The 13,457-nt window shown below is 42.8% G+C and overlaps 1 protein-coding gene across 1 annotated transcript in view; it reads right to left on the minus strand.

The window, feature by feature from the left end:
- LOC124805730 (acetylcholinesterase-like) overlaps window positions 1–13,457 on the minus strand; it is a 92,535-nt gene that overhangs the window by 56,874 nt on the left and 22,204 nt on the right. The window contains exon 3 of the mRNA XM_047266301.1: window positions 3,824–4,088. Coding sequence (XP_047122257.1) covers window positions 3,824–4,088 — 265 coding nt within the window. The remainder of the gene's footprint in view (window positions 1–3,823; window positions 4,089–13,457) is intronic.

Raw genomic sequence — 13,457 nt, forward strand, 5'->3', positions numbered from 1 at the left:
AAAGTAAAAAAAAAAAAAAAAAAAAAATAGAGGTGACGGTGCAAAACATTTTTAACGACATTTGTCCATGTCAAATTTCGTAGGACCAAAATTGAGGCGCATATCTCCAAGGTCACCAAACGTATCATGAAATTACAACATAAAAATAATAACATGTAAAAATAAAATCTTTATGAACTCAAAAAAAGTAAACGCATCAACAATATAATGTAAGAAACGGCTTAAATTTTCAAGCAACTCCTCAAACAATAGAAGGAGTGATCCATGAGGAAAGTCTTAAGTTTCGATTTGAAAGCGCGCTGATTACTACTAAGATTTTTGAATTTTTAAGGTAGCTTATTGAAAATGGATGCAGCAGTGTGCTGCACACCTTTCTGCACAAGTGTATGTGAAATCCTATGGGACTTAACTGCTAAGGTCATCAGTCCCTAAGCGTACACATTATTTAGCCTAAATTATTCTAAGGACAAACACACACACCCATGCCCGAGGGAGGACTCGAACCTCCACTGGGATCAGCCGCACAGTCCTTGACTGCAGCGCCCCAGACCGCTCGGCTAATCCCGCGCGGCCTTTCTTCACAAGAATTAGGGAAGTCCGATCCAAACATCTGCCGAGTATTAACTGAGTGAAAGGTGCTTGCTCTTGGGAAACGACAGTAAAGGATATGTGCACTGAGAAACCAATGTCAACATAACCAGACTGATTTTTTGTCGAATGACCACTTATTTCAGATACCATTTGAATAGTAAAAATGGCAGCATTAAGTCTTAGAGCAAGATTCTGGACTTGGGCTTTCCACTACAGTTTGATATCACCTAGAAATTTGAAATGTTCAGTTTCATTAATGAGATGTCCATTCTGTGAAATTAAAATGTCAGGTTTTGTTGAATTGTTTTGTTGTATTAGAAACTGAAAAACCGAGTCTTACTGTGATTTAGCGTTAGTCAATTTTCTACAAGCCATCAACTTATGTCATGAACTGCAGTACTTGAAACCGAGCCAATGTTGCATACAAATCTTTCTTTACTACCAAGCTAGTGTCATCAGCGAGCAGAAATATTTTAAAGTTACCCATAATACTAGAGGGCAAATCATTTATATAATTGAGAAACAGGAGTGATCCCAGTACTGATCCCTAGGGCACCCCAAAGTTGACCATACCCCACTCACACTCCACATCACAGCTATTTTAAGCACTATGAATTATGACCTTTTGCTGTCTGTTGTTAAAGTAGGGATGAACCAATTGTGAGCTAATCCCCATATTTCGTAATGGTCCAACTTCTGGAGCAATATTGTGTTATCAAGACAATCAAATGTCATAGCTAATTCAAGAAATGTTCCAAGCGTTCTCACAGAGAAAAGAGAATACAGCACGCTCATTTGTGAAACTACTTCTAAAGCCGACCTGTACATTTGGTAGTGAATTATGTGATATAAAATGATCAATTGTCTTTACTTATACAGCCTTTCCAATAACTTTAGCAAACACTGATGGTATAAAAATAGGTCTAAAATTGTCTACTTTATCCCCTTCTCCCATTTTATAAAGCGGCTTTACTACTGAATTCTTTAATCGTTCAGGAAACTGACCATTCCTAAAGGAAAAATTACAAATATGGGTAATTACAGGGCTAATATGTGCAGCACAGTACTGTAATATTATGCTAAGTACTGAATCATATCCATGATAGTCCTTAATCATCAGTGATTTAATTATTGACTCAATTTCCCGCTTGTCTCTATCACAAAAGAGTATATCAGACATCAATCTCGGAAAGGCATTTGCCAAGAGAGTTATATGATTCCCTGTAGACTTAGTTTTTATTTAAATCACCAGCAATGCTCAGAAAATGGTTGTTAAATACTGTAAATATATTTGATTTATCAGTAACAGAAATATTTTTAATATGGACTGACTTTAAATCGTCGACCTTGTGCTGCTGACCAGACAATTCCTTCTGAACTGACCATACGATTTTAATATTTTTTCAGTGCGGTGCCATCTTAAGTCTATGGAATCAAATGGAATACTGTTTTCTACGTACATGGCCACTTCCCCACTCCGCAAGGATCTCCTTTAAATACAGCCAGATAATCTGTATCCTAGTAAAGGAAGCCTCTGGATTGTCGAATTATTTAAGTGGTGCTTCGATACACCAATAATTTGAGAGTGAACATCTATAAGCAGTTCACAAACTTCATCTCTAATACCTCTTATATTTTGAAAAAATATACTAATTCCTTCTCTACTTGGAAAGATGACGTCCTTTGAAGGTGATTCCTTAGTTAGAGGGACTTCCTGTATGTAGGTATACCTGTCAGCTGACTTCAGTCTAAAAAGGTGCAGCTCTAAAGACCAACTACTACAGGAATTTTACCTGACTGAACCCACCACCACCCACTACACTGTCACCTACAAGCTTTGCCAGCCTCCCCTTTCCATACTTACTGAGGTGCACGCCATGACTAGTGAAACCCGATACACTGATGGACTCAACTGTCACCACTGCCACTCTATATTCTCAACGATGCAAAGCTTGCTCTTTCTGCCGATAATACAAGTTAGTAACCACACCAAAAAACAGGGATTGAAGAGGAAATTAAAAATAATGTCTTCTAGAAAATTATTAAGAATATCACTGTAAATGAACACTCACATCATTTTGAGAAAACATAGTATATTCAGCTGTGAACAGGAAATGGCATACCACCATTGATAAATATAGACTTTGAATAGAAGTCGGTTGCTCAGGCAGAATATCCAGAATTTCTGTCTTTGTGCACTGATGTAAAACTGAATTGGAAGAACCACAATGATGGACTGCTGAAACGTTTGAATTCAGCTACTTATGGTATTATGATTACTGCAAATTTTGGTGATAAACAAATCAGGAAATTAGCCTACTATGCCTAATTTCATTCACTGTTTTCGTGAGACATCATATTCTTGGGTAATTCATCATTAAGAGAACAAGTATTCATTGCACAAAAATATGTAATCGGAATAATAGTTGGAGCCCACTCAAGATCACCTTGCAGATGTTTACTTAGAGAACTAGGGTTATTCACAGTACCTCAAGAGTACGTACATTCGCTTATGAAATCTGTTATTAATAACCCACCACAATTAAAAATAATAGCAAATTGCATAGCTGAAAATCTAGAAGAAGGGATGATCGCCATTATTCTTGCTTAAATCTGACTTCAACATATGTAGGGGTCAATTATGCTGCCTCAGATATCTTTCATCATTTACCACACAGCATTATATTTTTAAAAAATGAAAAAAAATTTCCCTGACAATGCCTACTCAATAGATGAATTTTTAGGTATGAAGTATCAATTGTATAAAAAAAAAAGAAAAATTAATTATGTTCTGTAAAGAAACCTTATGTTAAACTGACACGTTCATAACGAAATATCGTATTCATGGCCCGTGTAACAAGTATTGATGTAATGTAGATTACCTTACCTTGTCATTCAGTTGCAACACCAGAAGAAGTTATCCACTCTCATTGTTGGCAATTGTTATAATGTTTTGGCTCATGTCACACGTAGGGAATAACGTATTGTAGGGTATAAGGACATATCCCTGTAAACCTCAGCCACTGATATTAAGGAGCGCAGAAAAAGTTGAGGGGTATGCAAACTCCATGCCACTTAAGCATCTGTTATTATTCATGACTGGAATTATGACCATCATTCTATCTCCTTAAGTGTCAGCGGAGAAGTCGTTAAACAGGCGTCTTTTCTGGAGACATGAACTGTTCTATTTTGTTTCTAGGGCTGGAGCCACCATTGCCACTGAGGTACTCACCAATGGAACCAACGCGGTAATTAAAAGTGACCAGCAGCACCCCCTTGTCCATGAAGTAGTCGGGCGCCCTATTTGTAGATGAGCCCACCGTGTATGCCCCACCGTAGATGTTGACCATCACTGCCAGTGGAGAGCTGTCGTTCACCAAAGGTACGTACACGTTGACGTATAGGCAGTCCTCAGAGCCAACACCTTCCTGGGGGCACTCCGAGCCGTATGTCAGCGCATCCCGCGTTCCAGACCAGTTGGCTGCTGGCTGCGGCGCCTGTGGTCATAATTGACACAATCTGCTAAAGACATTTTGCTTTTCGAATGTTATTCTGGCATGGAGTAAAACAGAGCGCTTGTTGAAGGGAATGAATAGGTTTCTTAGCACAGATTGGCTGAAGGATGAACAAGGAAATGACGAAGGTGAACAGCAAAATTTGGAAGGATACATTTGGGTAAAAATTTAACGTATTCTCTCCTCCAAGAAGCAATATTATGCAGGATGACTGAAGCAAAGACGACAGCAAAAGTAGTTTGATACAGTCAAAGAAAGCTTCTTCAATAAAAGAACTCAGCTGGTTCCAAAAATTAATATCCTCAACGTGTACGTCCGGAGCGTGGCATTGTATGGAAGTGGAGTATGTACTATGGGAATCGGAAGAACAAGAAACTCTCTGAAATGTAGTAAAAATAAGGTATCAAATCAAGAAGTACAAAAATTAATAGTGGAGAAAAGAAGCCGTATTAATTCTTTACGAGAAGAAGGAACAGGTTGGTGAGACATCTACTACAGAGTAGTTATCTTGGAGCTGGAAGAAGCAATAAGCAGAAAAATAGTGGGGTTAGACGAAAATGAGGGTGGTGAGTGTAGTAGTTATCTATAGAAGAAAATATACGCAAAAGATAGGAACGGAGCAGTTAGCGAAAAACTGCGCTCAAAATTGATGACGTGAGAAAAATAGTGAGTGTAAGGCTTTCCAAGTTACTACAAAGTGTGAGTTACGTATTTCTGTTGTCCTATAGATTAGTGATCCTTCAGTACAGTACCGATTCTTGGAAATACAGTTCTCATCATGTTTATTGTGTCTTCGTGAAATGGAGCTGTATGCAGACAGCTTGAGAATCTTTGTCTATTTAGCCCAGAAAACAGTTCCAGGAATTATGCGAGTAGGTTTTGAAATCAGTCGTAGACATGAATTATAGGGACGTAGTTTCCATGAAAGACGTAGGTTTTAAAATAATTCATAATCCACATAGAACATCCTAACATGGGTTCACAACAGTTTGGGAGTGAAATGCCAACTGAAGAGCACGTGCACCGCTTCAGGATGTTTGCATGAAGCCAACAGAAAGTGCCTGAAAAGTTACAAAATTGTATCCTGTTAACGTGCATAGAAGGAGTGAGCACGTGCACCCCTTCAGGATGTTTGCATGAAGCCAACAGAAAGTGCCTGAAAAGTTACAAAATTGTATCCTGTTAACGTGCATAGAAGGAGTGAGCACGTGCACCGCTTCAGGATGTTTGCATGAAGCCAACAGAAAGTGCCTGAAAAGTTACAAAATTGTATCCTGTTAACGTGCATAGAAGGAGTGAGCACGTGCACCACTTCAGGATGTTTGCATGAAGCCAACAGAAAGTGCCTGAAAAGTTACAAAATTGTATCCTGTTAACGTGCATAGAAGGAGTGAGCACGTGCACCACTTCAGGATGTTTGCATGAAGCCAACAGAAAGTGCCTGAAAAGTTACAAAATTGTATCCTGTTAACGTGCATAGAAGGAGTAAACTAAGAGACACCACACACCACTCAGGCACCCCATAGGCCTGTGGATATTCTTATCCAGTAGAAATGTCTAGACGCCACACCAGAAACACAGACACATTATGTGGGTCAGACATAACGAAACGTCTATACTACAGTTAGAACATGCAACCAAATTTGGCTACAACACCTCCAATAAATCTGCCATAAATCTACACTCCTGGAAATGGAAAAAAGAACACATTGACACCGGTGTGTCAGACCCACCATACTTGCTCCGGACACTGCGAGAGGGCTGTACAAGCAATGATCACACGCACGGCACAGCGGACACACCAGGAACCGCGGTGTTGGCCGTCGAATGGCGCTAGCTGCGCAGCATTTGTGCACCGCCGCCGTCAGTGTCAGCCAGTTTGCCGTGGCATACGGAGCTCCATCGCAGTCTTTAACACTGGTAGCATGCCGCGACAGCGTGGACGTGAACCGTATGTGCAGTTGACGGACTTTGAGCGAGGGCGTATAGTGGGCATGCGGGAGGCCGGGTGGACGTACCGCCGAATTGCTCAACACGTGGGGCGTGAGGTCTCCACAGTACATCGATGTTGTCGCCAGTGGTCGGCGGAAGGTGCACGTGCCCGTCGACCTGGGACCGGACCGCAGCGACGCACGGATACACGCCAAGACCGTAGGATCCTACACAGTGCCGTAGGGGACCGCACCGCCACTTCCCAGCAAATTAGGGACACTGTTGCTCCTGGGGTATCGGCGAGCACCATTCGCAACCGTCTCCATGAAGCTGGGCTACGGTCCCGCACACCGCTAGGCCGTCTTCCGCTCACGCCCCAACATCGTGCAGCCCGCCTCCAGTGGTGTCGCGACAGGCGTGAATGGAGGGACGAATGGAGACGTGTCGTCTTCAGCGATGAGAGTCGCTTCTGCCTTGGTGCCAATGATGGTCGTATGCGTGTTTGGCGCCGTGCAGGTGAGCGCCACAATCAGGACTGCATACGACCGAGGCACACAGGGCCAACACCCGGCATCATGGTGTGGGGAGCGATCTCCTACACTGGCCGTACACCACTGGTGATCGTCGAGGGGACACTGAATAGTGCACGGTACATCCAAACCGTCACCGAACCCATCGTTCTACCATTCCTAGACCGGCAAGGGAACTTGCTGTTCCAACAGGACAATGCACGTCCGCGTGTATCCCGTGCCACCCAACGTGCTCTAGAAGGTGTAAGTCAACTACCCTGGCCAGCAAGATCTCCGGATCTGTCCCCCATTGAGCATGTTTGGGACTGGATGAAGCGTCGTCTCTCGCGGTCTGCACGTCCAGCACGAACGCTGGTCCAACTGAGGCGCCAGGTGGAAATGGCATGGCAAGCCGTTCCACAGGACTACATCCAGCATCTCTACGATCGTCTCCATGGGAGAATAGCAGCCTGCATTGCTGCGAAAGGTGGATATACACTGTACTAGTGCCGACATTCTGCATGCTTTGTTGCCTGTGTCTATGTGCCTGTGGTTCTGTCAGTGTGATCATGTGATGTATCTGACCCCAGGAATGTGTCAATAAAGTTTCCCCTTCCTGGGACAATTTCCAGGAGTGTATATTACCTGCCCATCTTAAATACACTGGAAATTCTTTAGAAACTGTATGGAGTTATCTAATGATACTGCGTATACAAAACAAAGGCAACAAAGTGGATCTTTTTGAAGCATTGAATTTTTTTTATGAATAAAAGAGAATACTATACGCGTAACATACCTAACTACGAAGATGGAACAGTGGCAATGAACTTTTTGATGGCGTCTTAAGCATAGTGGATAATATACAATAACATTTACTGCTATCGCCTCTTTAGTGCCTGAAATTACGTGAACTTGAATCCAATGAACGCATTATAATCGATTCACTAACAAATAAATATCAATCTATATAAGTTTCTTAATAAGGCTATGCTCATATGACCAAATTCTAAAGCTGTAAGCGAGCTCGCACACACACACACACACACACACACACACACACACACACACACACACACACACACATACACCGGTAGATTTTTTTTCAAGTTGTGTGCTATTCAGAGATACAAATGTGTAACTATAATGACCTCCAGAATGGTTATCATTAAACTTTCGCTACTTGAGAGGGCCGTCATGAAATACGACTGATCGTAGGACAATGAAACATTGTGGAAACATATATAAGGACATATGGAAGGGAAACTAAGAAAAAACCATCGAAAGAAAGACATTTTAATTTTCACGTCGGAGGCTAACATTTGTTACTTTCTTACCATTTCAAGGTCTTGCTCAATATGACTACCGTCTAGACACACAACAGGCTGGAACCACACTGGAGACTGCTCTACTGCTGCTTGAAACATCTCAGGTGGGATGTTGTTTTTCTCGCTTCCCACGCCCGGGTTCCCGAGTTCGATTCCCGGCGGAGTCAGGGATTTTCTCTGCCTCGTGATGACTGGGTGTTGTGTGATGTCCTTAGGTTAGTTAGGTTTAAGTAGTTCTAAGTTCTAGGGGACTGATGACCATAGATGTTAAGTCCCATAGTGCTCAGAGCCATTTGAACCATTTTTGGGATGTTGTTTACATCCCTCGCTATGCTCAGCTTCTGCCGCCGCATTGCTGTTCAGCATTCTCATACATGGGAATAGTAACTTCTTCCACAATTTATGGCGCATTTGGCTGTCGGTCTCTTCCAGGAGCAATTCCGAAATGGCCAGCTAATTTGATCTCCAGAATCATGTTACACTCTATTTGTATCAACTGTTTCACCTGAATATGAGGTTGTCATCTCTCAAGACGCGTCGCGGATGAAACTGAAAGTGACCGACATAAATATTTATTTTAATTTATAACTTAAACAGTCAGAGTTTCCTCGTCAGATTCTAAAATGGATGTCGTAAGCTGAAGATTTCGAAAATCACTTCCAACTCTCCGAATTATTGCTACGAAAACTGTAAAGTGACACGCCGCTTCCAGCAAGAGTTTCGTTACAGGTAAAGTATCACTTACAAACCACGGACAAATCATTCTCCACAATATGCAATACTCCTCAGTTGACTAGTGCCAGTGCCGTCGTAACTGCCGTCTGCTTCACATCTGCTGTACACCGAGCTACGTAAATTGAAATATTAACTGTGTTTTTCTTACTTGTCACTTCTACTTCCGTATGTTTTTACTTTTAGGAAGCTTTAATTTTCGATTACTACTAACAGTGTTTCATAGATTTCGTGTTTGCTTTGAATACAGTCAGAGAGAGTCCCTTTAGTGAGCTGTAGTGCCAGTAATGTAAGTGTTTGTTCTAAATACAGTCCAGAGACAGGTAGTGCTTGTTTTTATTGTTTTCAACAAGAAGTGTCTACTAACCACAGTTTAGTTAGCTATCAGCTGTCTTTAGTGAATTAGCAGTCTAGTTAAAAGTTGATTAACTCTCTACAGTAAATTGTTGATTTCTTAGGATGGGTAGGATGTGTGACTTCTGTATACGGGCGCAGGAGGAGCTGGCCACTGTTCGCGAACAGCTGAACGTGCTGATGGCCACGGTCAGCCGTCTTCAGGCTGTTGCTTCGGAGTGTAGTGGCAGTGGGGAGTCTGGTGCGTCGCATGGTACACCCCAGGTGTTACTTGCTTCACCTACGGTCCCTGCTGTCGAGACATCTTTGCGGGTAGCGGGCGCCGTTGGGCTACCCTCTCCCCAAGGGGAGTGGTGGGTTCAGCGGCTTTCGCGTCGCACTAGGCGGAGGGTCAATGTGGAGGCTGTCCATGTGGCATCGCCCGCTCTGCCTGTGAGTGGACATAGGCCGCTCCTTCAGCAAGGTCCGAGCAGGCACACTGGGGGAGGAGTTTATTAGTGATTGGGAGCTCCAATGTTAGGCGGGTGACGGAGCCCCCTAGGGAAATAGCGAAAAGATCGAGCAAGAAGGCCAGGGTGCACTGTGTCTGCTTGCCGGGGGGTCTCATCCGAGATGTGGAGGAGGCTCTGCCGGCGGCGATAGGGAGAACTGGGTGCACCCGACTGCAAATTGTTGCTCATGTCGGCACCAATGACCCCTGCCCTCTGGGTTCAGAGGTCATCCTCAGTTCATACAGGTGGTTGGCGGAGTTGTTGGAGGCGGAAAGACTCGCTCGCGGGGTGGAATCTGAGCTAACTATTTGTAGTATCGTTCTCAGAACCGATAGCGGTCCTCTGGTTTGGAGTCGAGTGGAAGGCGTAAAACAGAGGCTTAGACGATTCTGTGGAGATCTGGGGTGTAAATTTCTCGACCTCCGCTATCGGGTGGAGAAATGTAGGATTCCCCTGAATAGGTCAGAAGTGCACTACACGCAGGAAGCGGCTGCAAAGGGAACGGAGTACGTGTGGAGTGCACATGTGGGTTTTATAGGTTAGAGAATTCCCTCCCTAGGCCCGACAAGATGCCTCCTGAGACGCGACAAGGTATTAGTAGGCAAAACGCAACAATATTAATGTGGTAATAGTAAACTGCAGGCGTGTATATAGAAAGGTCCCAGAACTGCTCTCACTAATAAACGGTCACAATGCCCACATAGTAATAGGGACAGAAAGTTGGCTGAAACCAGATGTAAACAGTAATGAAATTCTAAACTGAGATTGGAATGTATACCGCAGAGACAGGCTGGGCAGTGAAGCGGGAGGGTTGTTTATAGCGATAAGAAGTGCAATAGTATTGAAGGAAATTGACGGAGATCCGAAATGTGAAATAATTTGGGTGGAAGTTACGGTTAAAACAGGCTCAAACATGGTAACTGGATGTCTCTATAGGCCCCCAGGCTTAGCAGGTGTTGTGGCAGAGCACCTGAAGGAAAATTTGGAAAATATTTCGAATAGACTTCCCGTCCATGTTATAGTTCTGGGTGAACATTTTAATTTAACAGATAAGGACTGGGAGACTCAAACGTTTATAACGAGTAGAAGGGACAAAGAATCCAGTGAAATTTTTTCAAGTGCGTTATCTGAAAACTACCTTGAGCAGTTAAACAGAGAACCGACTCGTGGCGATAACATATTAGACCTTCTGGTGACAAACAGACCCGAACTATTTGAAACAGTTAATGCAGAACAATGAATCAGCGATAATAAGGCAGTTACTGCATCGATGATTTTAGCCATAAATGGAAATATTATAAAAGGTAGGAAGATTTTTCTGTTTAGCAAAAGTGACAAAAAGCTGATTTCAGAGTACTTGACGGCTCAACACAAAAAGGATCGGTGGACAAAGTTCGAAACCATCGTAAAATATGCATTACATGAGTATGTGCCAAGCAAGATCGTGAGAGATCGAAAAGATCCATCGTAGTACAAGAACCGAGTTAGAAAAGTGCTGCGGAAGCAAAGGGAACTTCACAGAAAACATAAACATAGCCAAAGCCTTGAAGACAAACAAAAATTATTCGAAGCGAAATGTAATGTGAGGAGGACTATGCGAGAGGTGTTCAATGAATTCGAAAGTAAAGTTCTATGTAGTGACTAGGCAGAAAATCCTAAGAAATTTTGGTCTTACGTCAAAGCGGGAGGTGGATCAAAACAAAATGTCCACACACTCTGTGACCAAAATGGTACTGAAACAGAGGATGACAGACTAAAAGCCGAAATACTAAATGTATTTTTCCAAAGCTGTTTAACAGACGAAGACTGCACTGTAGTTCTTTCTCTAGATTGTCGCACAGATGACAAAATGGTAGATATCGAAATAGATGACAGAGGGATAGAGAAACAATTAAAATCGTTCAAAAGGGGAACGGCCGCTGGACATGATGGGATACCAGTTCGATTTTACACAGAGTACGCGATGAAACTTCCCCCCCCCCCCCCCCTCCCCACCACCCTTCTTCCAGCGGTGTACCGTAGCTCTCTGGAAGAGCGTAGCTTTCCAAAGGATTGGAAAAGGGCACAGGTCATCCCCGTTTTCAAGAAGGGATGTCGAACAGATGTGCAGAAATATAGACCTATATTCTAACGTCGATCAGTTGTAGAATTTTGGAACACGTATTATGTTCGAGTATAATGACTTTTCTGGAGACTAGAAATCTACTCTGTAGAAATCAGTATGGTTTTCGAAAAAGACGATCGTGTGAAACCCATCTCGCCCGAGAAGGCCAGACGCGGGTTCCCAGGTAGATGCCGTGTTTCTTGACTTCCGCAAGGCGTTTGATACAGTTCCCTACAGTCGTTTAATGAACAAAATAAGAGCATATGGACTATCAGACTAATGATTTCAGATGTGCCGCAGGGGAGTGTCGTAGGACCGTTGCTATTCACAATATACATAAATGACCTTGTGGATAACATCAGAAGTTCACAGAGGCTTTTTGCGGATGATGCTGTAGTACTTCGAGAGGTTGTAACAATGGAAAATTGCACTGAAATGCATGAGTATCTGCAACGAATTGACTCATGGTGAAGGGAATGGCAATTGAATCTCAATGTAGACAAGTGTAATGTGCTGCGAATACATAGAAAGAAAGATCTTTTATCATTTATCTACAATGTAGCAGGTAAGCAACTGGAAGCAGTTAATTCCATAAATTATCTGAGAGCAGGCATTGGGAGTGATTTAAAATAGAATGACCATATAATGTTGATCTTCGATGAACCAGATGCCAGACTGAGATTCATTGGAAAAATCCTAAGGAAATGCAATCCGGAAACAAAGGAAGTAGATTACAGTACACTTGTTTGCCCACCACTTGAATACTGCTCAGCGGTGTGGATCCGTACCAGATAGGGTTGATAGAAGAGATAGAGAAGATCCAACGGAGAGCAGCGCTCTCCGTTACAGGATCATTTAGTAATCACGAAATCGTTACGGGGATGATAGATACACTCCAGTGGAAGACTCTGCAGGAATGACGCTCAGTAGCTCGGTACGGGCTTTTGTTGAAGTTTCGAGAACACACCTTCACCGTATGTCTCGCGAAGAGATTATGTGGATAAAAGCGGAGAGATTAGAGCCCACACAGAGGCATACCGACAATCTTTCTTCCCACGAACAATACGAGACTGGAATACAAGGGAGACCCGATAGAGGTACTCAAAGTACCGTCCTCCATACACCGTCAGGTTGCTTGCGGAGTATGGATGTAGATGTAGATGTAGATGAAGATCCACGTTGACTGAGAGAAGTCGGTAAACAACCACCTTGACCTGTCAATATACGGTGCGGATTTTTCAAGAACTGTATTATTAATCCTTGTTTTAGTGCAGGAACTCTGAATAACTACAAGTGCATACGATTGCTAGCAGATATGCTACTGCTTTTACTGGAGACGTTCGACTGGAAATAAGGCAGTTTATTGATACCATCATTACTCATGTCCCACACATTCCCCCCAGATAATTACAGACAAAACAGAGAATTCGGTCGTTCGGGAAGCATTATGTTACATGCTCTCCGTCTACAATTTTTTACCCTTCACACTTCCACCACATAATAAATTGGATGATCCCTTGATGTTTCAGAGGGTGTGATCCCTACTTTTAATCACGGTATGCACAAATTTCTTTTCCACTCAGTTCTGTTCATTACCACCTTATTGGTTACCTATCTACCCATCTAATCTTCAGTACTGTTCTGCAGCATCACAGTCCAAAAGCTTCTATTCTCTTCCTGTTTGATTTGTTTATTATACACGTCTCTCATCCACACAAGGCTACATGCCATGGCAAATATGTTCAGAAAAGACTTTCTAAGACTTCAGTTTATACTCTATGTTAGTAGATTTGTACTCTTCAGCAGCGCTTTCCTTGCCATAACTAGTCAACATTTTTTGTCCTCTCTACTACCGCCACCATCAGTTATTTCTATGTAGAAAAAGCAAAACTCAGTGTCCCGTT

The sequence above is a fragment of the Schistocerca piceifrons genome, chromosome 7, assembly GCF_021461385.2.
Source record: "Schistocerca piceifrons isolate TAMUIC-IGC-003096 chromosome 7, iqSchPice1.1, whole genome shotgun sequence".
NCBI lineage: Eukaryota > Metazoa > Arthropoda > Insecta > Orthoptera > Acrididae > Schistocerca > Schistocerca piceifrons.